Source organism: Lethenteron reissneri, chromosome 38 (genome assembly GCF_015708825.2).
Source record: "Lethenteron reissneri isolate LAM-NWPU_2019-01 chromosome 38, ASM1570882v1, whole genome shotgun sequence".
Taxonomy (NCBI): Eukaryota; Metazoa; Chordata; class Hyperoartia; order Petromyzontiformes; family Petromyzontidae; genus Lethenteron; species Lethenteron reissneri.
In genome coordinates this window covers 8,207,605-8,232,074 of record NC_083816.1, presented here as the reverse complement: position 1 = coordinate 8,232,074, position 24,470 = coordinate 8,207,605, and the positions used below count along the sequence as shown (strand labels likewise).

The following is a 24,470-nucleotide window of genomic DNA, read 5'->3' as shown; positions in this document are numbered from 1 at the left end:
GATAAATCATAAATGTAATAAGGGATTATGCTATTTGTAATTGTATTTATTTGTTTATATTAACCATGCAACCAATAGTAGAGGAACTACATTCCCCACAATGAATATAAATAATCAGTTCTGGAATTCAATAGTGGTTAACCCCAAATGGTTATTTTCCAACATTTAAAAAAGTTTTTTCTTTAAAAATATTTCCGCACCACATTCCTACACTTGAAATAAATGTATCTGAATTTTCTGCAAAACAGCTCCAGATGCTGATCTGAAATAAAGCTAAGTTACAATTCAAGTGATACACGTTTTTATTACCAGCAAAATAGACGGGAATGTATGTATTTATGTTGAACTTCTTTCGCAGCGTACGTAGCCAAACGTGCTAATCGAAGGTGCGGGGGGGACACAACAAAACTGTTTAACACGTAGTCGGCATTCGAGACCAAATATTATCCATAAGTTTTTTTTTTTGGATTAGATGGCGTCAACTCAACAAAAAACCTCTATTATGGACAACCAAGCAAACGTAAAAAATCAGGGAAACAAATCCAATGCATCTTCTTGGTTCTTTCGGTAAAGTCACGTAGAAGGGAAATAATAAAATAATTTTAAAAACATTTTAAAATACAATTCTCACGACGTTTCGGCCACAACGCAAGCAGCCGTCTTCAGGTGAAGAACAGGGCTGTCGGAAAGACAGCGTCACTGTTCTTCACCTGAGGACGGCTGCATGCGTTGTGGCCGAAACGTCGTGAGAATTGTATTTTATAATGGTGTTTTAATTATATGAAGAACAGGGCTGTCGGAAAGACAGCGTCCCTGTTCTTCACCTGAGGACGGCTGCTTGCGTTGTGGCCGAAACGTCGTGAGAATTGTATTTTATTATGTTTTATTTTTATTATTTCCCTTCTACGTGACTTTACCGAAAGAACCAAGAAGATGAATCCCTGCAGTCGCGAAAGCTTCAAATCGAAATCCAATGCACACGTGCGCAAACTCTTAATTGGGCACGCTCACGACGTGTGCTGGCACGTAACTCTCCAACGAGCGACGGCGGTGCGTTTTATGCATTCCGCCGGAGACCCACCGGAGCACGCCGACTTCGTTCTTGAAGGCCTGAAGCTGCTGTGGGGTTGGGTCGGTGACGTTGAGCATCTTCACCGCGACGTCTCCTGCAAGCGCGGCACAACCGCGGCACAGCGCACGGTTGCTTCCCCGTTTACCCCCAAGTTTCGCTCTTCCATCCTTAAAAATATTGATCGTAAAATTTACGTGCTGTGCCCAACCGATGCGAGCCGGTACTCGATGCCGACAGCAATGAAGATAGTGTGGCTAAAGATACGATAAGGGTTGTACTTTATGAACCGAAGTGCGACCTCAAAAAGATGTATCATCACGTTTGCCAAGGGCCTGGCTCATATAGAAGTAATTTAACTTTTGCACGTGGCTTTTGTAGGCAAATTCTAGTCAAAGATGTTATTTGGTGGTTCTTGTAACACCCACTTTTCCCTACAATAAAATACCGACCCGACACGGGAATCGAAACTGCTGACCGTGTACAAATTGGCTTTGGGGAGGGGGATGGAGATGTTTTGAACCGCTGAGGCCATCCAGATTTTACCGTTACGACATTACATCCTCTCACCGTGCCACTTTCCCTTGTAGACCGTTCCAAAAGAGCCGGAGCCTATCCTTTGCCCAGCAGTGATCTGTCCCTCTGGGATCTCCCAGTCGTCGCTCGAGTCACGCCGCCCTATCTGTTTCTGTGGGGCCCCAAAGCAAAAGTGGAGGACAAAAAGAGTAGAGCACACTCCCCAAGGTCAGCGACAAAAAACAACGCGTTCCCTCGCTGAACATTCGCGCGCACAATCGCACATCCAACGTTGGTGGCACGACAAAATCTTATTGTAAGGAAATCTATTTAAAAAAATTTGTATTTTTTTATTGAAACCGACTCCGCGAAACTTGCACTGGCTGAGAAGGCACACATTAACAATAGAACAATAGTAAAATAATATCTATTTTAAAGAGTTGCCTGCTACACATTTTTTTTCTTTATAAAAACCACAAGGTTGAGTTACCTGTAATGCGCGGCCTTATTCGGAGGCCAGTGACCTTAGTCAAGTAAAACAGCCAATACAATTCATGATTTCTAAATCAAAATCTAAAATAAATACTTCAGAAGTATATCTTAAGAAAATGAACTTTCATAAATAAAATGCTAAAAAAAATATACAAAATTATTCAACATCTTTTAAAAAAAAATAACTTTTGCTGGCACCAGCTAAGGTTAACATTTTTATCGTACAAACAATGGGAGCGCCGAGGGTCACTAACGACGCCAGCTCGTACCATCCTGGCTCGGTCCTCCGAGGACGCCGAGGGCTTCCTCTCTCGAGGTAGTGACTTGGAGGGGGGCTTGGTCATGGCGATGGTGCCGGGGAGCGTGGCAGGAGGGGTGGCGGACAAGCCCGCACCTGCGTGCGCTGGCGAGGGAGTGCAGTATGGCAGGTGGGGGTAGGTACAGAGAGGCGTGTGAGGGCGGTAAGAGTCCTATTATTTGCATGGGGGTTGGCTGCTCAGATTTTATTAAATCCTTTTTATTAAGTTCACTTGCTTGCTTGCTTGCGCGCTTACGACCGTGCAAATCTTTCGGTCGTTTTTTAACCCACTTCCCGTGATCCAATCGAGCTGACATTTTGCACACAGACTCGTTGTGCGTGACACTTTCTTTTCGTGAATTTTTTTTTCCAAAATTTTACACTTTTTAGATTTAAAAAAATAATATTTAATTACCAATTGCTTAATGGTGGCAGGCAATCATCTGACCCATAGGTGGCAGCCATCTCAAGCCAGAGGACGAGAGGACTCTAGCCGCCCGTTTCAATGTGGGCTGGGTTGTGGCCCATTGAACACGCATATAAAGGATTTATAGTGAAAAACTTTGTTTTTACGGGTTAATTTTTTTTTCCAGTGCGATTCGATTTTGTGCTTCACTTTCACTGCCCGTACACAGAGACCCATACACTTACTGACCTACAAACTGGCACACACTTACATGATCCATATATTTACATAAATAAACCATAGGTTTGCAAAGAAACCCACAATAAGTCCAAATTGTTGTATTGGGTCGGCTGCTCGGATTTTATCTCTCCATGCCCTTCTATTCTGCGCCTCTTCTACTATATTCACTTCAACTATCCTCTCATCTCGTTGAACCACATCCTCTCATCTCACCCCCGGTCTCCCTCTACTCCTTCCCTGTAGCAGCAGCAGCATCTTTGGTAATCATGAGTGGGGTAATGTCACCGTTTTGAAACATCCGCACACTTGCGCCACCGACACCGTGTGTGGGTATTTCAGAAAGTCAGTCTAGATCGAGGCAGGCCGCAAATCATACTGATTCACACACATTTCATTTGACACTACCTCTGTTTAATCCACTTCTAATGGGCCGTTCTATCGGACAAAGGGCCATACTGCTCTGCAAGTAATCTCAAATTGAAATTCATTTGTTTAATCTGTTTAATCAGGTGAGAAATCAAGAGACTACCAGGGAAGTCTAATTTACAAGAGTGACCTGGGTTAGCAAAATGCAAAAAAAAACAATAGTATGTACAGTCACTCCATCACGTGACATAACATCAATAGAGCACATGGGATATTGGTGAAAAAGACAAAAACTAAACAAATTAAAATTCAGCATCAGTTGAGTCCCACCGAAGAGGCAGACTTGTGTGGCGTGCGTGTTTCACCTGAGCCAGCGCCTTGTGGTGCGTTCTGGCCCCTCCGCAGGTCCTAGGGTGAGGCACAACATCGGCTTAGCAAAACAACAACCAACGTGCAACCTTCTAGAACAACGGTCAAAGTTGGAAGCAAGAGCTTCAAGGTGACTAGGATATGGCAGGAAAGTAAATGGTTACACGAACGAGTGGTACTTGTTTTTATTCATGGGTATTTACAAATGTAAAAACTCTCCTTAAAATAGAATAACCCAAACACTGCAATGTGGAGCACTCATACGAAAAAGTCTGGAATCTCAGCAATGATTTACTGAATAAATTAGACATTATGAGAAATTCTCTGCCACAATTCTAAACTTGGCATACATAGTGCGTGATAATGAAGTTGATGATGAAATGGAAAACAAGTTTTAGAAAACCATGCATCCATTTGTCTTTGTATTTACTCTGCAGAACGGGAGCTGACCTGTAAGCTAGACACAAATGCATTTTAACTTTTCCAAATAGTTAAATTTCGATTTAAAGCTTTCTTGACTGCAGGGATTCATCTTCTTGGTTCTTTCGGTAAAGTCACGTTGAAGGAAAATAATAAAATAAAAATAAAACATAATAAAATAATTCTCACAACGTTTCGGCCACAACGCAAGCAGCCGTCTTCAGGTGGAGAACAGGTCTGTCGAGAAGGCAGAGTCTGAACTGTTTCAGACTCTGCCTTTCAGACTCTGCCTTCTCGACAGACCTGTTCTCCACCTGAAGACGGCTGCTTGCATTGTGGCCGAAACGTCGTGAGAATTATTTTATTATGTTTTATTTGTATTATTTTATTATTTTCCTACTACGTAACTATACCGAAAAAACCAAGAAGATTTTCCAAATAGTTTCTGTTTGCTCTTGTTTGCACCTCCAAAGTCTTGGGCAACCTTTTGATACATTTGGCCAGTTTTCAAAAGGAAAAGTCCCCATTGACAACACAACTTTATCCCACGGGATATTTCATATTGAATAATCTTTACAAGAGTTTAGATCCCACCCATTATGGGAAAAAAACAAAACGAAAAACAAATGTAATGCATAAACACTTTCAACCTTAGTTGTAAAGTGTTAGAAACTACAAAATTAGTCTGCCAATTCTAAGATGCTCCGGAAATAAAGATGCATCCAAACTTATAAAATTATACAAAATATGGTCACACATACAAACCTACCGGATTATAAGATCTAACCCAAACCTTTTTTCAAATATACAGGGAAAGAGTATGCTTGATAATCTAGAGAATAAGGGTGTCCTTTTTATTTCGATTTAAAGCTTTCGTGACTGCAGGGATTCATCTTCTTGGTTCTTTCGGTAAAGTCACGTAGAAGGGAATTTCCCTTCTACGTGACTTTACCGAAAGAACCAAGAAGGTGTCCTTTTTGTTCTGGTTTGTCTCACACATTGAAGGCAAGCACCAATTTGGCACCATTAGCAACAGAAAATCATCCCAAAGTTTCATCCATATTGAATCATCTTTACAAGAGTAACAGTGCCCCCCTCCTATTATGGTAAGGCAAACGAGTGGACAGATGGAGAGGTGGACGGAGCCGATGCATAAACCTTCGTTGGAAAGCTATAAAATATGATACTGCTCTATGTATGCATGTTGAACGTCCTTTCGCACTTGACGTGCAGGGGAAGGAGAACAAACTAAACACAAAAATCTGTTCTAAAGAAATTAGTTTTCAATTTAAAAGTGCATCGCTCCAGAGGCTTTCTAATATCGGAAGAACTATCCAGACGGCTGCAGAAGCGCATCTGAAAGCGCGCGATGCGGTGACCGTCTTTGTTTGATGGTTTGGCAAAAGTGGCTGCTGTGACAATGACCAGAGTTTTGCGTGATGGCTTATGCTCCTTCACGAGATCAAGCAAGGTATCACAGTTCACTTGTGGCAAGCATCTTCTTGGTTCTTTCAGTAAAGTCACGTAGAAGGGAGTAATAAAATAATAAAAATAAAACATAATAAAATAATTCTCACTATTATTTTATGTTTTATTTTTATTATTTTATTACTTCCCTTCTACGTGACTTTACCGAAAGAACCAAGAAGATGAATCCCTGCAGTCACGAAAGCTTTAAATCGAAATTGTGGCAAGCACTTTATGTGTGTAACGAGCAGGACCTCATTTCGCCACTGATTGCGTGCCCCACCTCGATGAGACTGCTGTCGACGGGCCCGACCGTGCTGTTGATGTGCACGTTGGGTGCAGAGGTGGAGCGCTCGCGTGGGGTGAACTGGCCACGGTGGTCCTCCTCCCCGGCTGGCCGGCACGGCTGCGGGATCGGGATGGAGTGCGACGGCGACAATGGTGGCTTTGCCACGGGACTGCGGGACGAGATCGTGGCAAGGTGGGTGGGTGGGGGGAGTGGGGGGCGGTGTTACGAAAAGGAAAGGGGATGTGAAACAATGACAGTGGTGGGAAGAGCACAGCAGTAAAGCGAGTAGGTTTGTGGACCCACCTGAAACGAGTTAAGGGCAATGGAGTTCGAAATGCATTAAATGTACACATACAGCCCTTTTGTCTGTCCATTTACTGGGCATCTGGGAAAAAAGTTTCATAGCTCCTCAGATTCCTGAAGTCTAAATAAATATTCAGATTCAGAATTAAGACCTCCCAACGCCGTGTGGGTCGTGGTAGCTTGTTGGACAATACTTGACTATGCTGGTCAGTGCATATTGATGAAGTCATGGAGCATACATGTGGGAACTTAGCACAGTACAACATTAACTGGTGGCCCACGGGCCAAGTGCAGGCTGCAAAGACAAGCTATGGCTCACGAAGAGCTATGGATCAGCGAGACATAACGAGCTCAACATAGTTATCCTCTGTAAAGATAAGAATTGGACTGTGGGATTCTGCATGTACGTATGTTGGAACTTCTTTCGCACCGTACGTAGCCAACTGTGCTCATCGGAGGTGTGGTGGAAGGACAAACTAAACACAAAAAGCAGTTCTAAAGAAATAATTTTTCAATTTAGATTTAAAAGTAGATATCTACAATGGCCTCCTAATATCGGAACAGTGTTCCAGACGGCCACAGAAGCGTACCTGAAAGCAGACAATGCAGCGACTGTCTTCATTCCATGGTCGGCCAAAACCCACTGCTAGCGAGGATGACCGGAGTTCGTGTGATGATGGTTTATGCTCCTTGACAAGCACTTTGTGTGTTTAACGAGCGCGACCTTACAGGTTGACAGTGGAGCAAGAGGAGAGGGGAAGAGGACAAGTACGAGGGAAGGCCGCCACCTTGTAGACGTCGCCGGAGCAGAGCTGAGCGCTGCCCCGGACGCAACGTGGTGGGGCGACACTGGTGTGGCGCTACCAGATGAGCCCTCTTCTGGAGCCACCGGCACAGTCTCCAAGAACCTGGGAAACAGCACGTGGGTACCCCGGTGAGACGACACCATCACTGACGAGTTACCCTTTACATAAACTAGGGGGTGTTCGAGTGGTAGCCCATGGGTCAGATGACTCTATGTTAGCCACCGAGGTGGTTACGGGTTTCTTTTATCATTCCTGTTTTCTCCGTGCCTCCTGTACCGTTCCTGTCCTGCTGTAATGTAAAAAAAAAATATTTTACCAGGTCAGGCCCACTTAGCTATATAGCTCTTTTTCAGAAGCGACCTGGCCATAAATGATAGCTCAAGAAGTGGCTTATCAATGTGGAAATTTATACCAGCCAAATACTCTAAATACATGTTTGTAAAGGAGGGAAAAACCGAAGAATCTGGAAAAAGATCCATGCGACTGGGGAGAACATGCACACTCCAAATATACAAGCGTCAGTCGGGATCAAAGTGTAGTGATGCTTACTTTATTGAGGGTGATATTAGCAAATTACATAAAGATTGATTGATTGATTGAAAGGCTCTTTAAATGGCCAGCTGTGATATTAAACGACACAAGTTTGTAAGATGAAAGATAAATAAGGGATAGATATGAGTGAGCTGGAGATAAGCAATAACAATTAGTTAGTTGAAAGAGCTAAATAGAATCTGAATCTTTATTTACACTGGAGGATGAGCTCTACAGCTATTTTCACCGATGTCCAAGAGATGATAGACCTGGAGACAATAAATATAAATTATTTGCGGTTGGTAGATCCATCCCCTTTGCTATTCTCTCACCTCGGTAGCCCAGCCCCGAGATCATAGCAGAGGATCTATACAGGAAAAACAATGTAAACAGACGGGCAAAACACTTATCACCGTGAAAACCTGGTACCAATGCGAGCGTTGAAGAGTGAACCCTGAAACAACTCACTCGAGGCGGTCGATGTTAACGCACATCATGGGCACCTCGGTGCTGCAGCGCTGGTGGAACTTGTAGCCACACGTTTGGCAACGGAAACCTTGAAACAGCAGCTTCCGGCAGAAATCACAGAAGGCCAGCGTGAAGTAGGTCTTGCGTACCTAAGTGCACGACAATCGCAACGGGCGGGAACACGATAACAATCACCTCAAGTTTCGATTTAAAGCTTTCGTGACTGCAGGGATTCATCTTCTTGGTTCTTTCGGTAAATAGTCGCTCCAAGCCTGGGGCTTGTCATTCAGACTCTGTCTCCTCGACAGACCTGTTCTCCACCTGACGACGGATACTTGCGTTGTGGCCAAAACGTCGTGAGAATTATTTTATTATGTTTTATTTTTATTATTTTATTATTTCCATTCTACGTGACTTTACCGAAAGAACCAAGAAGAACAATCACCTCGTGCAGCAACCACAAACGATATCCTGTAAGGGAGGAGTTGTTCAACTATATTTTTCGTGCTTTCCATCAGGTCACGTGACATAATTGTCCGGTGTACAGACGTCATGACGGCTGTACATGTAACCGCTAATCAGTACCTCTCCTCTACAGATCTTTTGTTTATCTTACTTTCATCTTAGCCATCTTTATCTCAAGTGCACAGCTATACTCTCTCTTGTTAATCTCTCATCTGACAAATCTGTTTCACCTTGTCGTTTGACAATACATGTCTCTAGGTGGGCTATATATCCGGCAGCCGACTGCAAGTCTTACATGGGTCAGATGTGGCCTTGCGGATGTGGACAAGAGAAAAAACACGTGGACGTGTGAGCTCACAGTCAACATTGCAGTGCTCGCAGAATGCGGAATATGCACCAAACAGACGGTGAATAAGCATGTTCGGCATGGGAAGAAATGACCTCACGTGAGCCACTTGACATCAATGGTGGGTCGAATTATTTGAGCAGCTGGCACACTGTAACCCTGTGCTACAAAAAGTCTCGTTCATAATGATAAATGATACACTACTCTTAATTGCACAAATAATATTATACTAATAAAGCACATATCTGCACGCTACTCTCCCACTTTTATTATCACAATGCTAACTAAACACGGCACCACAAATATTCCCTAACATTATATACTTGCCAACAAAGGACATCAATGAAATATACGACCAAATATAAATGTATGCATTTGTGTAACGATATTATTACCACGACAAAGCATTGCAAAGGAGGATAAGGGAAGTTACTTTGTTACCGTAGACCGGGGATGGGGGGGGGGAACCCATGACCCATGGCTGGATATGACCAACGACTTCATTTCTTACGGTTCCAGCCACATACGGATGGTGCCTACCACTTCGGGAACGGCCTGCAAAAACGGCGTTTATCCAGCATCTTAGTCACACTGATCGGGTAACTAGAGGGGAAAATATTGGACCCGGCGACACCGTTTCCCTAATTCTCCTCCCTCGATGTAAAGAAGCGGCCCGCAAAAAAAGGTATTTCAAAGTCTTATTCGGCTCGGTCTGGAAAAAGGTTCCTTCATCCCTGGCGTAGACAGATGGGGCATCGCCATAACTCCATCCCACGTGGAGACCCGCAGTGACAGAGAGGTGGGGGGGGGGGGGGCTCCGCACTTACGAAATTGTGCGTGGTGAGTGGCACGTGCTCCAGGACCTCCACGGTGAGCTCCTCCCCGATGAGCCACGACATGTCGGTGTTCCAATCTATGAGCAGCTTCTGGCTGCAAGAGCGCACAGCACAAGAAGGCAACGACGTGAGTCTCGCAACGTCTGCAGGGGTGGTAATATTTTTGAACGCTCGTCGACGCGTTCCATCGGCGGGCACGTGCAGCTGACGAAGAGTGACGTGTGGGTAGGGAGAGCCGCTGAATCTCAGCGAGATTCCCAGGTGATAGTCAAGCGGGTTGATGACTTGTGAGTGGTGAATGTCTGACAAGGGTCAGTTGAGTGCCATGTGCCATAAGACAGGCTGTCCACTCGTATAAAATAAAGCAATGAGAGTGCAATTTGTCAATAGTACAGAGGGATAATTTGTAGATACCCCCACTGACTTCCTAACGATCGTCTTAATAACAGGTGAGGGCTCTGTATCCTAGAGAAGAGTGATAAAGGATTGAATGGGTGTATTGAGACCTGTGCAAGACAGAGTTTTTAAATAAAATGTTGTTTTTCCACGTAATTTTTCTCTATTATTTTAGTGGGTGTCTATACATGGATCATCGTGAATGTCTACTTTACAGTGGGGAAAATAAGGTGACGTAACCTGTGGGATAACCCTTGTACATTTCTATGTCACATACGCTATATATTTGTTTTAAAATAAGCTACAGCTCAATACCCGAACACGTAATCGCACACACGCATTTCGAGCATGTTTACGTCCACTTGGGACACAAAGGTGACGGGCGTGTCGTCCCCCGCAGTTTGGCCGAAGCATGAAAGCGAACGGCCGCATCAGTATCAAGCGCACACTCGGGAGAGCCCCACTGAGGAGCAGCGGGCAGCGTTTCATCCCGCTGGGAGGAATACTGCGCTCTGTACAACCGGGCAAACCAGCTCGCAACTGGCCACATTGAGAGACAGTCTATCCACTTTGTGAGCCATTGGTCACGGTCACAATGTAACCACATTGAGGGGCAGCCCACTTTTGCAAGTCATTGATTACTGTTGGAACGTAACGTTCAGCCCTGTTGTCAATCCACCTACCCATGCCGTGCGCGTCATACTAGCGATTGGACGCTGCTCAAAGCGGGTTTACTGAAACTGGAAAAATAAGAAATGGGAGTATGGCAGTGCAGTACAACAATGTATTTTGCTGCCATTGCCCTCTGCTGACCACCCTGTAAGCACAACCCAGCAGCCACCTATAAGAACCAAGTGTGCATGGTAGTCACCTACCCACTATTCAGGCACAACCGTGCTTAGCTTCTGATATCGCTGGAGATGGAGAGCATTCCAGGTGATTTAGTGGTAGGCTCTTACCTGCTATTAATTAAAGGAATTTTATTCCAATGCATTGTTAGTGTTGAATTGGAACAAGGTTTAGAAGCTGTACAAGCTATCGCCTAAAGGTAATTAAATGCTATGGTTGTCATGCAACTTTTAATAAAGATAAGGTTTTTTTAATTACATTTTGAGGCCAACAACATCTGACTGCTAAAAACAAAATGCTGCAAATTTACAGATATCGGGGGCGGGGGAGATTAAACGTTATTTTAAATTTGTTCATAAACAGCTTTGAAATAAAATGAACCCTGCTTGTACACTTGTGTAATGCAATGCATTAACAGCAACAATAGCATTTGAGTTATCTGAGCACATTGCTGCCCTAACACTGTGCTGAATTGAAGAACATTCTGTGAATATGCATATACTGTCCTTTAGAGCTGTGCCAACATTACACCTACGGGTGGTCTGGAGCTTCTTTTTGCGCTGTACGTTGGAAACTTGCCCAAGTCGGGCAATTAAACGGGGCAATAACTCCGCATCGTGTTCTAGCATCAAACAGATGACGGAGCCGTCTGTAGCGAGACTCAAGGCTGCGCTGTATCATCACTCGGAATCCACTCAGAGGAAGACACAGGCATTATTAAGTTTGCATTGGAGTATAAGCATGTCACGCTTGGCGCTGGAACTAAACACCATTTAATACAGACATAACTAATTTAACAGATACTGAGAGGGGCACATCGAGCAATTTGCTCAACATAATTAACATATTCAAATACTTTATTGTCTGGTTTTGAAGGTAGCATGGAACAAAATCATGATCAATACGTAGAGGGAAATTAAGAATGCCATCCTTAGTTCTAAAGTTGGTTTTAAAGGTAGCATGGAACAAAATCATGATCAATACGTAGAGGGAAATTAAGAATGCCATCCTTAGTTCTAAAGTTGGTTTTAAAGGTAGCATGGAACAAAATCATGATCAATACGTAGAGGGAAATTAAGAATGCCATCCTTAGTTCTAAAGTTGGTTTTAAAGGTAGCATGGAACAAAATCATGATCAATACGTAGAGGGAAACTAAAAATGCCATTCTTAGTTCTAAAGTTGGTTTTAAAGGTAGCATGGAACAAAATCATGATCAATACGTAGAGGGCAATCAAAAATGCCATCCTTAGTTCTAAAGTTGGTTTTAAAGGTAGCATGGAACAAAATCATGATCAATACGTAGAGGGAAACTAAAAATGCCATTCTTAGTTCTAAAGTTGGTTTTAAAGGTAGCATGGAACAAAATCATGATCAATACGTAGAGGGAAACTAAAAATGCCATTCTTAGTTCTAAAGTTGGTTTTAAAGGTAGCATGGAACAAAATCATGATCAATACGTAGAGGGAAATTAAAAATGCCATCCTTAGTTCTAAAGCTGGTTTTGAAGGTAGCATGGAACAAAATCATGATCAATACGTAGAGGGAAACTAAAAATGCCATTCTTAGTTCTAAAGTTGGTTTTAAAGGTAGCATGGAACAAAATCATGATCAATACGTAGAGGGCAATCAAAAATGCCATCCTTAGTTCTAAAGTTGGTTTTAAAGGTAGCATGGAACAAAATCATGATCAATACGTAGAGGGAAATTAAAAATGCCATCCTTAGTTCTAAAGTTGGTTTTAAAGGTAGCATGGAACAAAATCATGATCAATACGTAGAGGGCAATCAAAAATGCCATCCTTAGTTCTAAAGTTGGTTTTAAAGGTAGCATGGAACAAAATCATGATCAATACGTAGAGGGCAATCAAAAATGCCATCCTTAGTTCTAAAGTTGGTTTTAAAGGTAGCATGGAACAAAATCATGATCAATACGTAGAGGGCAATCAAAAATGCCATCCTTAGTTCTAAAGTTGGTTTTAAAGGTAGCATGGAACAAAATCATGATCAATACGTAGAGGGCAATCAAAAATGCCATCCTTAGTTCTAAAGTTGGTTTTAAAGGTAGCATGGAACAAAATCATGATCAATACGTAGAGGGCAATCAAAATGCCATCCTTAGTTCTAAAGTTGGTTTTAAAGGTAGCATGGAACAAAATCATGATCAATACGTAGAGGGCAATCAAAAATGCCATCCTTAGTTCTAAAGTTGGTTTTAAAGGTAGCATGGAACAAAATCATGATCAATACGTAGAGGGCAATCAAAAATGCCATCCTTAGTTCTAAAGTTATGTGCTTTCACAAAGAATGTTATAAATTTTAAATATGCCATAAAATGAGGAAACGTGCACTTCAGGTTGACATCTACATTCTGTTCATACTTTTGTATTTCATCATGAAAATGTTGCCAACATTTCTTCAGGAACTTGTAAACCCCTCTCAATTGTTATCTCTTTCTTATCCATTTTTTTACATTATTTCAAATGTCTTGACTTACATTTTCTACAATAAATTTGAAAAAAAAAAACACCCATTTCAGATTGTTACCATTATCTCATGACCCTTAAAGTCTACCAGAAACATTTGGACCACAAACACTCGTGGTTTCTTTAGATTCATATTGTCTTCTCAGATGGTGCCTCATCTCCCACCAAATAACACATTTTGGACTACAGTGAGCATTTGTATTGAAAGAACAACTGGAAACACATCTGTGAGGAACAGCGTAGCAGTAGTTAGTGCACAGAACAATACACCTGGCAAACCTGTGTTTGATTTCTGGCCACGGCTCACACTAGTGGCGAGCGATATCTAAACCAGTCCCGTTCCACACAACACCCACCCATCTTCACCAACTCAACCGTCACAGCCTTCACCAACCCACACTGACCAATGTGGTAAAGTATGGTCAAACAACCCCAAATGACCTAACAACTGGAGGAGGCCTTGATCCAGAAATGGAATGACAAAGGACCTGCATATGTATAGATATATATGCATTTGTTTCCCCACATACATCACTTTCAAATCAAGGGACTTTCTTGTGAGTATATTTGGCACGCAAGCAAATTTGCGTATGCCAGTAAACCGGTGGTCACAGGGTGCCTTATTAATCACCCTGTACGTGCTTTCAGCCTGGACGCTTCAGACATCGTCTAAAAGTTTTCGTTTGGCGCGAGCGAGACATACTTCCCCTGCATGCGATGCACGGCGCAGCACTCTGCCGTGAGACCTCGCATCTTCAGCGCCTTGGCCAGGCTGTTCAGCACCGTCACGCCATTACGGGCAGGCACCTTCGCGATTAAACAAAAAACATTTTTTTAGCAATACGCGCAAACGCAAGGACACGACACACCGGCATGCATTATTACACGTGTTTAAAGACAGCGCTCATGTCGCCACACTTTAATTTTGCATTTGGCGACGACCATCTCAGTTGACGGTCAGCCCATGGTGGAAATTAGACATCCCATGGTCAGGACCAGTCTTTTCTTGGGAAAACTACTGCCGAGTTCCCACAAAGGAGTACATATTTTTTCAGACCTAGCAAAGATTTCGGGACCCACTCCACCCCCCAATCAGGATTTAAAGTCGTGACGTTCTGCTTTAATTTATACCCGTGCCATCGTCATATTTTTTTTTACATTAACAGGCATATAAGCTAATGAAGATTAATGCATCTTAATGGTTCTTCTGTTGTATCATGCAACGTGGTAAAGTCCTGCCAACAAATTGTGCAACGATGCCGCTACACTATGCGGTCGCTACGCACGACCCGTTCAGGCAAGCCGCGCTACCTGGTATGCAAGCCATCCCATACAGGGCAACATTGCCTTTGTATAGTCTTCTTTGCAGAAAAAGAATTAAGCTTCATACTCTTAGTTTTTTCGGTAAGTCACGTAGGTAAAAAATGAAATTAAAATTAATAAAAATAAAATATTTTTATTCATTTTAATTTCATTTTTCTTAATTTATAAAAATAAAATATTTTTTATTAATTTTAATTTCATTTTTTACCTACGTGACTTTACCGAAAAAACTAAGAGTATGAATCCTTGCAGTCATGAAAGCTTCAAATCTAGAATTAAGCTTTTCATTCTGGTGAGCAGAAATTCCTTTCTCTTACATTCTGGTGAAGGAAAAAGGATCGAGGTTTCACGAAGCAGTAATAGTGGGCCAAATAAAGAAAACCTCGGCAGGAATTAATTCAGCCCCATCGACACTTATGGGCTGACGAACGGGAGAGATGATGATAGCAGTGATGGTCACATGGAAGTACTCCGAGTACCCACACTTTAATCCAACCACATGACCTATCAACTGAAAATAAACCTTGTACTTTTCAGCTTGGAACTGTAAAACTTTACTACTGCAAAGTAACTCTGCTTACTCGTGCAGGAGGCCTGCCCAGGCACGAGCGTCACGAGCATAGGCGCGTTTCATAATTTTCCACGTTATTTAATTATTACCGTTACACAACCAATTTGGGCGTGGAGCGGTGACGCAGATGTAAATGCAATGCGCTATGAAACTAGCAACCTGAGCTTGACTCCCACCCATGGCCAACATCAGTGGCATGTAACACATGAACTAGTCACCAAAACGCGATGACCAACACGCAGAGGACATTATCAAAGAACACCGATGACTAACAGCACGCAGAGGCCTTTATACAGTAATTGATTGACAAATGGTGGTAAATAACGCGAAATCAAAGTCAAGCATAGGCATGAATAATGTAATGATGCATTTCTCCTAAAAAATTATTTAATCAAACGATGATAATGGCAGCGCCGAAACCATTACATCTGTAGGCCACGATGAGACAGTGGGCTCGTAAAACTGCTCTGCCGGGGCAGGAGCGCGTAACTATATTATACATTTGGCAGGTTTTCTCGAATAACAGCGACAAAACTTTATTATGAAGTTTCGTTCCATACTGGATGATAGTATAAAAGAGTTAGCATACCACACTATTTTATAGATGGATGGACGGACAATCAGAAGGACAGAGCTAATGCAACACAATGCTTGCGATCGAAAGTCAGAAAGCGCATGCGCGAGCAAAAAAAGACACTAGTGGGACAAACCTACCACAGTTCTCTGCTTGTTTGGGAGAAACACGCGCACCACATGTCGTTGCGGGGACCTGGGCCCGGAACCCGAAGCCCCCTCGGGGTGGCCGGCAGACTGCCCGAATCCTTGCGACTGCGAGGAGGACAGCGACGGGTCGCCCGCCGAGACGGGGGTCTGCTGGTCCTCGGAGCAAATGCTCTCCGGTCGGCTGTTGCCCATGGACTCGAGCAGCTCTTGTTCCCGCTGCTGCAGCGCGTCCAGCTTGTTAGTGTACTCCTCGTACGCCTGCCACGCACGGGTGGGGAGGTATGTAAAGAACTCTAACTCGTTCCAACTCCGCCATGGTAGCAAGTAGCACCTTCAGTGTGGAGCCGGTAGTTGGAACTACAGTACTCTAGTGAGACACCATACGATGATCTAGCATAGAACTAAATCACCCTGAACAATCGCAATCGAACTCAGAGGCTACGTGGGGGTTAGTACCTTAGTAAGACGCTGCCTGAGCTGCAAGGTGGTCAGGAGTTATCAGTATAGCAATGGATCTCTGAATCTGTCTATCTGTCCGTACAAATGAGAGACTCCACATTGTTTAGCTAACGCAGTGCACGCTTTACAGACACGTCGCTCGTCTGGATATCACAAGCACGAGACAGCGGCAGCAAGGGGGAAATCGCACACCTCGAGGTAGATCGACGGAGGATTGTGCTCGCCGCCAAACTTGTCCAGCAGAGCCGTCAGGTGCTCCTGCGTGAGCTTGATCATCTGTTGCAGGTTCCATACCTGGCAAAGGTAAACATCGATGCACCAACGTCAGCCACATTACAGGCCAGCTCAGACATTTTAACGAAATCCAAAATAAATGTATGTAGGTATGTGGAACTTCTTTCGCACCGTACGTAGCCAACCGTGCTAATCGGAGGTACAGGGGAAGGACAATAAACTAAACACAAAGAGCAGTTCTAAAGAAATTAGTTTTCAATCTAGATTTAAAAGTACATAGCTCTAGTGGCCTCCTAATATCGTGATACATTTTATAATTCTAAATTATGCTAAACCTGTTAAAGAAAAAAAAGCAAGCTTCTACGTCTCGTTCACTCTCACACCGTAATGCGATTGAGCATGTAAATCCCCGACAAATCTGCTTTGCCGCACGCGCTACAGCGATGCGTGCACAAGTCGGCCCGCAAGCCGCACTCCATTTGACAGAAGCAGATGGGAATTCCTAATCCGCTTGCTCTCTTGGTGTACCAAAAACCGGACGGGCACTGCCCTCCAGACCTGGAACAAAATCGAATACAGCCAAACAAAACAGACAAATATAATCAACTCTTAAGCCCTCCCTCCCCCCGCTCCATGGAAATGAGATCAAACGACGCGGCCGGCAGCCAACTGATTACCATGAGCTTATCCAATTACTACAGACACAAAATGTTGCTATTTATAACGAAGCTGCACACAATTCAAGCTGGCATACAAGTTGGATGGTTGTCTCAACGGCGGCGTGCGACCTAATTTGTAACATAACTTCACAATAACTCAAACACGACTCCCAGTGTAAACACGGCAGCTTTGTTTATACAAATAGAAATACAGTGTTGCATATGCTGTATGTGGCATTTGTGTAAGTATATAGAGAATTGAACACGTCGGTTTAAATATAAAGAACGTTTAAAAATGTATAACTGGCTGCACACACACAGGTGGTGGATATTGTAATTGTAAAAAAAACATGTGCAACCTGCGCCTCGGGCACGTAACGACTCGTCAATCAGAATCGACTTGTTGCCTTCACGGCATATTCATCAAATAAAGCGTGCAAGAAACGATTATTGATTAACCATGCAGATTTTTTTTCCGATTAGCTCGATTGGCTACGTACGGTGCGAAAGAAGTTCAATGTATATACATACGTACAAATGATGGACTTATAAGGGCTATAGAGGCGTCACCGGTGCACAGCAGAAAGGTGTAGGGTGAAACCGAGGGTGAAACGGAAGAATGTGGTGGATCGAGGACACGATGAAGATAGTGGATGTAAACTACTATAAACTATTTTTTATTTAACCAGGTAAGGCCCACTGAGCCATATAACTCTTTTTTCAGCAGCAACATAGCCACAGATGGTAGCTCAATGAAGTTGCTTATCATGTGGAAATTTATAGGAACACATACTCTGAAAGCATGTTTGTAAATGTGGAGGGGAAACCTGAAGGACCCAGAGAAAAATCCACGCAACCACGGGGAGAACATGGAAACTCCAAATATATAGGCATCAGAGTCTGGATCAAACCCACGACTTCCTGTATACCAGGCAACGGAGTTAAAATCTAGCCACCGCAGAGCATAGAAGGACATGGAGAAGGAAAATCCGAACAGCTGACCCAATGCAAGAAGAACAACAATAAACAAGAGACAGAGCACAAATGGCACGATACAAATGGGAGAGAAGTGATAGATTATTGAGTTGAACTGTGACACTGAATCAGGACAATTCATCAAATCGCAAAGAAGTGTGAATTGTTAGATGCCTACCAGGTCACATTGTGCACTCAATGCAACAAAAGCACATATGGTAATAGGATTCTTTGTTTACACAACTTCCTTGGCTTTTTAAACATCAACAGGCAAAATAACGCAAAGGCAATTATACACCGACACTAAAACAGTAATAACATCTAACATGTTTCTAAATGTAGTCAAAAGTTAAACAAAGACCTCGAAAAAGTCTAAGAAGGGGTTAGAAGGTTCTTCATCACTTGTGGGATAACGCTGCATGCACACGCACACATTTACAAGCACTGAACAATTATTTAAAAAATTACAACTCAGACGCAACAGTTGGTAGTTAGCATAATAAATTAACCTTATGGCGGGACCCCGGGTCTCATAAGCCCACGGCTCCCGCACAAACTGCGTTGCGACGTCATTTTATGTCTGTTGAAGGCGAACAATCTATTCCTCTCGACGAACTCTACGCGATGCGCTAATCAAAGTTTAAAGGTTTTGTTTATGACTGGTGCTTGGTGAAGAACGAGAGGATTGATTTCTGGTGGGTCGCGGCGTTTATGTGCGCAGTGGGACGGAGTCGCCAAATTTGTTTTTATTAATTACGATTTTGACTTCCGTTTATTCGGGATCCCGGGTCCCGCCATAAGGTTAAATTATCACCGAGTATAAATAATACCCCATTAGGCATGATAATGTTCCTAATTAATCGATCACTGCAGCATGAGAGTTTTGAAAATTGACCCTAGAAGGTGTGCAATAAAATTTAATTGCAAACAACTTTTACAACACAATGGATATCCAATATTAAATTCAATTCCTTAATTATTCCAGGTAAAATGCCATCAAGATCAGAATTTTCCAAAGGTTCCTGGAAGAAATGAATACACTGTAATACCAAAGTTTATCGTGGAATCATTTCAAATTCAGAACTGAATATGATAAATCACAATTATCAAAACAGCAAACATTTTCTAGTGCAATAACTTAAAACACAGAGTTATACATCTTAACAGAACAGATGTGCATCTAACAAACATGTAAGAAGGATGCACAATATTAAATTAAAGTACAATGCACATTTCTATAGAGATGAGCTATGAATATCAATTTCCCCAAAAAATTGTTTAATCATGCGAAACCTCAAAAAGAAAAAAAAAGTTTAATTTTATTCGCATATTTTTTTGTAATTTCTTTACCTTTCCTATACTTTGCACTCCTATCGTGTATTTGTATTGGTGTTGTTTTATGTTCTGACCCGCCCCTCCTGGACACCTGTAAAAAAAAATCTGTATATCTCACCATTCCTAAAGAAAATATTCTAATTCAGATATGCAAGAGTTAGCGTGTTGCATTCGTATACCAGTAGGGGGCATTTGATTGCTACGTATCTCAATTGAGTCATTTGCGGTGTCACTTTTATAATTTGGCCAAATTTGGACCCTCACGGCAGCACACAACGAACTGTGCGAGATCTTTAATGCATTACGGTGATTACACCCGCGGTCGTAATCAGGGTGATCCTTGGAATCGAACCGTGAACCTCTGCAATAGCGGCGAATATTAACTACAGATTCCCTTAAGAGGTTTATGTGAAAACTTTAAGAGCTCGACTCTTCTTCTTCTAACATATTCACGCGGCATGCTTTAGAAAAAAGATATAACTCCGTATTAATGCTAGATATCTTGTTACATAATGTGCGATGGAAATTCTTAATAAAAAATAAATACACAGGTTATGAACTGAGTAAATAAGCCAAACAAAATTAGGTTAATTTTATTTTATGCGAAAATCGCACAGTCTAATTAAGAACCGGCATGTACAACCCACATCCATCATCAATAGCCATGATCTACACACTGCTGAAGGAAGACCTCCCCACACCACCATCATCTTAAACAGAAATGTGATGTAACAATGCACCCAGCTTATTGCTCCATCTCCACAGAATACATCTTGGGGTGTGTTTCCTCATTTGGCTGCTGCTCCATCGTTAGCCTCAACCACCGGATATCATCCCTTCTATGTCTGGCACAAGCCCACTTACATTTTTTAAGTCACTATGTCTCCAACTTACATATCTTCTCGAATCCACGTGTTGCTTTTTTCGCCTCTCAGTTTAATTTCAGCATGAACTTCTCTATGCTTTTTTGTGTGGACTTTTTAACTCGTACAAATATATACACACACACAGACTTCAGGTGTTTTTTTTAGATGAGCCGCTCCATGCAGTCTTGCAGGCCTGAAGTCCAATCTCACACACATAGCTATTCAACATGCTACCCAAATTCTTCAATGCTACCCAAAAGAGCACCGTCACATTTTTAATGTAACATTTATAATTCCTGCACATTTATGGCAATAATTATCAAATGAGTCACACTGCATTACACCATGGATGCAGAAGCTAACATTTACTTACAACACTTAACTATGCAAATAAAAGCAATTACAGTACTCTACAATAAACAGCTGCACTTAATATATAGACTCAAATGAAAAATAGGTATATGTTGAGTTTGTCGTGGAGTAGTGGCACAGTGGTTCACGCAACTTCGCTATGAATATGGCAACCTGAGCCATGACTAACATCAGTGGCTGCTCCATCGATAGCCTTATTATATATCAATATAAATCCTGGGCCTCCCTTCATTCAGCAGTGCATTGACATTGAATCATTATTTTACTCAATGTTGAGTTCATTTTAGTGGCATGTGAATGGATAAATGGCAATGTTCATACCTTATGTAAAAAAAAAAATTCACTTTTTTCTATTTCAGCATCAAGGCAACAAGCCACAAGTGTGCCTACAGTGGTTAGGAACACATCACTTCACCGCCTGTGTCTTGGAATAAACAGCGAGCTGTATGCCAAGTTGTAAGACAAGCAACGCACACACAACGCACAGGTGACACGGTGACAACAGTACATTTTGTCGAGCGGCTTTAACAATGCAGGTTACTCACACAAATGCCTTCTGCCGGCGGTTTCCTTCACGGAACAATTTGAATAATGTTGTACTTGCAGTTGTCATGGTTTGTTTTAAAATATTCTCACGGTTAAAAGATGTGCGTGAAAACAATTACAATTTCTCACGCAAGACTAATTACCTGCATGCTACTTCGCAGACAATTTGAGAGAAACCTGTTCAAGCATCTGTTCAACGTGTGGACTCGTTAAGTCATTTGCGGTGAAAGCAATCCTTTCTGATCCAACTGCTTCCTCACACAATTAATCTGGATTACGCTGTGAAGTGCATATATTGTTCCTCAACAACTTTCAGGACAATGGTTGACTTGCATCCCCGATGCGGATTACATTTGCGTATTACAGGTGAGGGCAATAGATCAAATTCTGAATCTGCTTTTTTAAGACTATTACACTGTGGTACTGACGCTGAACATGAGCTCAATTTACTTCTCAATGGCAATACCGTTCCTTCGACTCCATTATGCACAGTGGCCTGTTTTGTTTTATGTGAGGAATAATGAAACTGGAAAATGAAATAATATAGTTGCAGACCAGGAATTAATCTGGGCCTCTATGGCAAAGCGATACACAATGTGTGCAGTAATTTGCGTAGTGATAAAATATTATTATTGTTGGTTTAACTCCCTGCGAATGGTCAAAGACATTTGCAGTTAAAGAGGGGTCGCTCAACTCCGCTTCGCCGATTATTCAAAAATAATTATCAAAATATAATATATAATGATATACAGCATATAGAATGTACAAGCCTATGCGTTGGCCATAATTTCAAGATCAACAAAGTGTCCCACGCATGTTACCGCACTGCTGTAACCTTTAAAATCAGGCCTGTAGCGGAACATCGCAAGAGGTATTCGCAGCACGCAAGGGAAAGGTGTCAATCATATTGGCCGACGTGAATGCAAACATCTCCTGCTGTAAAGATCGCAAACCCCTGGTGCAAACGACGTGCCTGCATGCGTATTTATGTATATGCTCATGTGTTTATGCGCGTATATAAGCGTGTATATTTGTACACACGAGTACGTGTGTGTGAAGATGTGTATGTGCAGATGTCCGTGTGCGGGAGCAGCAGTGAAGTGGTTAGCGCGCTGCGCTACGAACCCGGCGACCCGAGTTCAATTTCCGCTCACGGCCAACACCGGTGACGGTTCATCTGAACCGGTCCTGGGCCTCCCCTAGGTCGACTCAGCCTTAAAATCAGTACCTGGTGTGGTGCGTAGTGAACATCGTCACCGGGGAGACAAAGGCGGTCGGGCGTGGTGTTGGCCACCCACCCCCTCGTGTGCCGTGCCGGCCTTCATAGGTGCTCGCTAACAGCACTTGCCCCTACAGTCTGTTGCAGGCTATACGGGGGATCTTTGTCTTTGTATGTGTGTGTGAAGATGTATGTGTGTGTACGTGCAGATGTGTGTGTGTACGTGCAGATGTGTGTGTACGTGCACATGTTGTGTGTGTGTACGTGCAGATGTGTGTGTGTACGTGCAGATGTGTATGTGCGTGCAGATGTTGTGTGTGTGTACGTGCAGATGTTGTGTGTGTGTACGTGCAGATGTGTGTGTGTACGTGCAGATGTTGTGTGTGTACGTGCAGATGTGTATGTGTATGTGCGTGCAGATGTGTATGTGAAGATGTGTGTGTGTACGTGCAGATGTTGTGTGTCCCCCCCCCCCCTTGTGTGCGTATGCGTATGTATTGCAGATTTGTGTATGCGTGTGTACGTGTGTGCAGATGCGTTTGTGTATGCGTGTAGATGTGGTTACGTATGTGCATACGTGCACGCATATGTGAGTGCATGCATACGCGCATGTGAGGTGCAATCCAAATGACAGCATTGCATAACTATAATTATACAAGAATATTGATAACCGTTGCAATCGCATTGGTTGTTATAAACAAAAACAGGAGCAACCATAAGATTGCCTCGCATAAACAAAAGCCCACAGAGCAGCGGTCTGACAATCGCGTCTCATGAGGCAGCCGCAACGCTGTCTTTAAAAAAACAACAACACCCAAGACCAACACCTTTCGCTTGCAAACGTTTTAAAAATAACAACAAAAACAACACACAGCGACACGATTTACGCGTGACACCCCCCCCCCTCCCGTCGAAGACCGACTAGGCCGCACTGAAGCCTACGGTCTTGCTTGAACGCTCAGCGGGGTCAAGTAAGCCAAGGGACGGGGGGGCCCGAGGGAGCCCGGGGGGGGGGGTGATGGTGGTAGGTGGTCACCTTATACTGCGACCCGGCGTCGGGGGCCCTCGGAAGGGCACCCGCCGGTTCGGGTCATCGTTACCGTGGGTGTTTATCGTTAGCATAGCGGCGGTCGTGCCTCACCTCCTCGGTGATCTGCGAGTCCTGCAGACCGCCGTTCCCGTTCACTCCAGCTTGCGGTATGGCTGTCGCCATTTTTTCGCCTCCAGCCCCCTTGGTCACGTGGGTCTTGGTGGAGGAGAGTGGTGGGCGGGGCGGGACGGGGAAGGGGGGCAGTGGACCACGAGCTTCTGTTTGTGGTGGGTAGTGGTGGCCCGCGTGCGTTATATGCACCTTAAACCCCAGCCGCCGGGAATCTTTGCAGACAGTGGTGATGATGATGGGCGCATGTCAATAGGCGTTGCGTTGGGGAGGCTTGGACGTTGAAAAGGCATACAGGTGTTGTTGATTACAAAGAGTCGACGAGGGTTTGGTTCTTCATCACGTGGACGTCGTGCAAACGCGATATCGACGTTGATGCAACGGCCAATCGATTTTTAACGCTCACGACCCCGAGCGTGAATTTGAAGGGATAACAAACGATTGTTCCGCGTTGCGTTGAAAGTTAGCAAAGTGGACGTCGATAATAAAACAAATCAGGTTAATTTGTCGAACAATAACGGAGACGATCCTAACGAGATGCGAAAAACAATACAAATCGATCGATCCGTGGAGCACGATTGCAACGCGAACCGTTGCACTTCGTCGAATGGCGG

The 24,470-nt window shown here is 43.3% G+C and overlaps 1 protein-coding gene across 3 annotated transcripts in view; it reads right to left on the bottom strand.

The window, feature by feature from the left end:
- The window catches only part of LOC133351739 (serine/threonine-protein kinase B-raf-like), a 34,446-nt gene extending 10,475 nt beyond the window's left edge, over window positions 1–23,971 (bottom strand). For all 3 annotated transcript variants that reach the window (XM_061567205.1, XM_061567206.1, XM_061567203.1), the window contains exons 1-12: window positions 23,839–23,971; window positions 16,684–16,785; window positions 16,024–16,290; window positions 14,119–14,222; window positions 9,679–9,781; window positions 8,041–8,189; window positions 7,024–7,143; window positions 5,927–6,101; window positions 3,753–3,795; window positions 2,347–2,480; window positions 1,640–1,757; window positions 1,082–1,166 (exon numbers count right to left, since the gene is read on the bottom strand). In XM_061567205.1, the coding sequence (XP_061423189.1) occupies window positions 1,082–1,166; window positions 1,640–1,757; window positions 2,347–2,480; window positions 3,753–3,795; window positions 5,927–6,101; window positions 7,024–7,143; window positions 8,041–8,189; window positions 9,679–9,781; window positions 14,119–14,222; window positions 16,024–16,290; window positions 16,684–16,785; window positions 23,839–23,910 (1,472 nt within the window). In that variant the 5' untranslated portion in view covers window positions 23,911–23,971. The remainder of the gene's footprint in view (window positions 1–1,081; window positions 1,167–1,639; window positions 1,758–2,346; window positions 2,481–3,752; window positions 3,796–5,926; window positions 6,102–7,023; window positions 7,144–8,040; window positions 8,190–9,678; window positions 9,782–14,118; window positions 14,223–16,023; window positions 16,291–16,683; window positions 16,786–23,838) is intronic.
- Window positions 23,972–24,470: the final 499 nt, after the last annotated feature.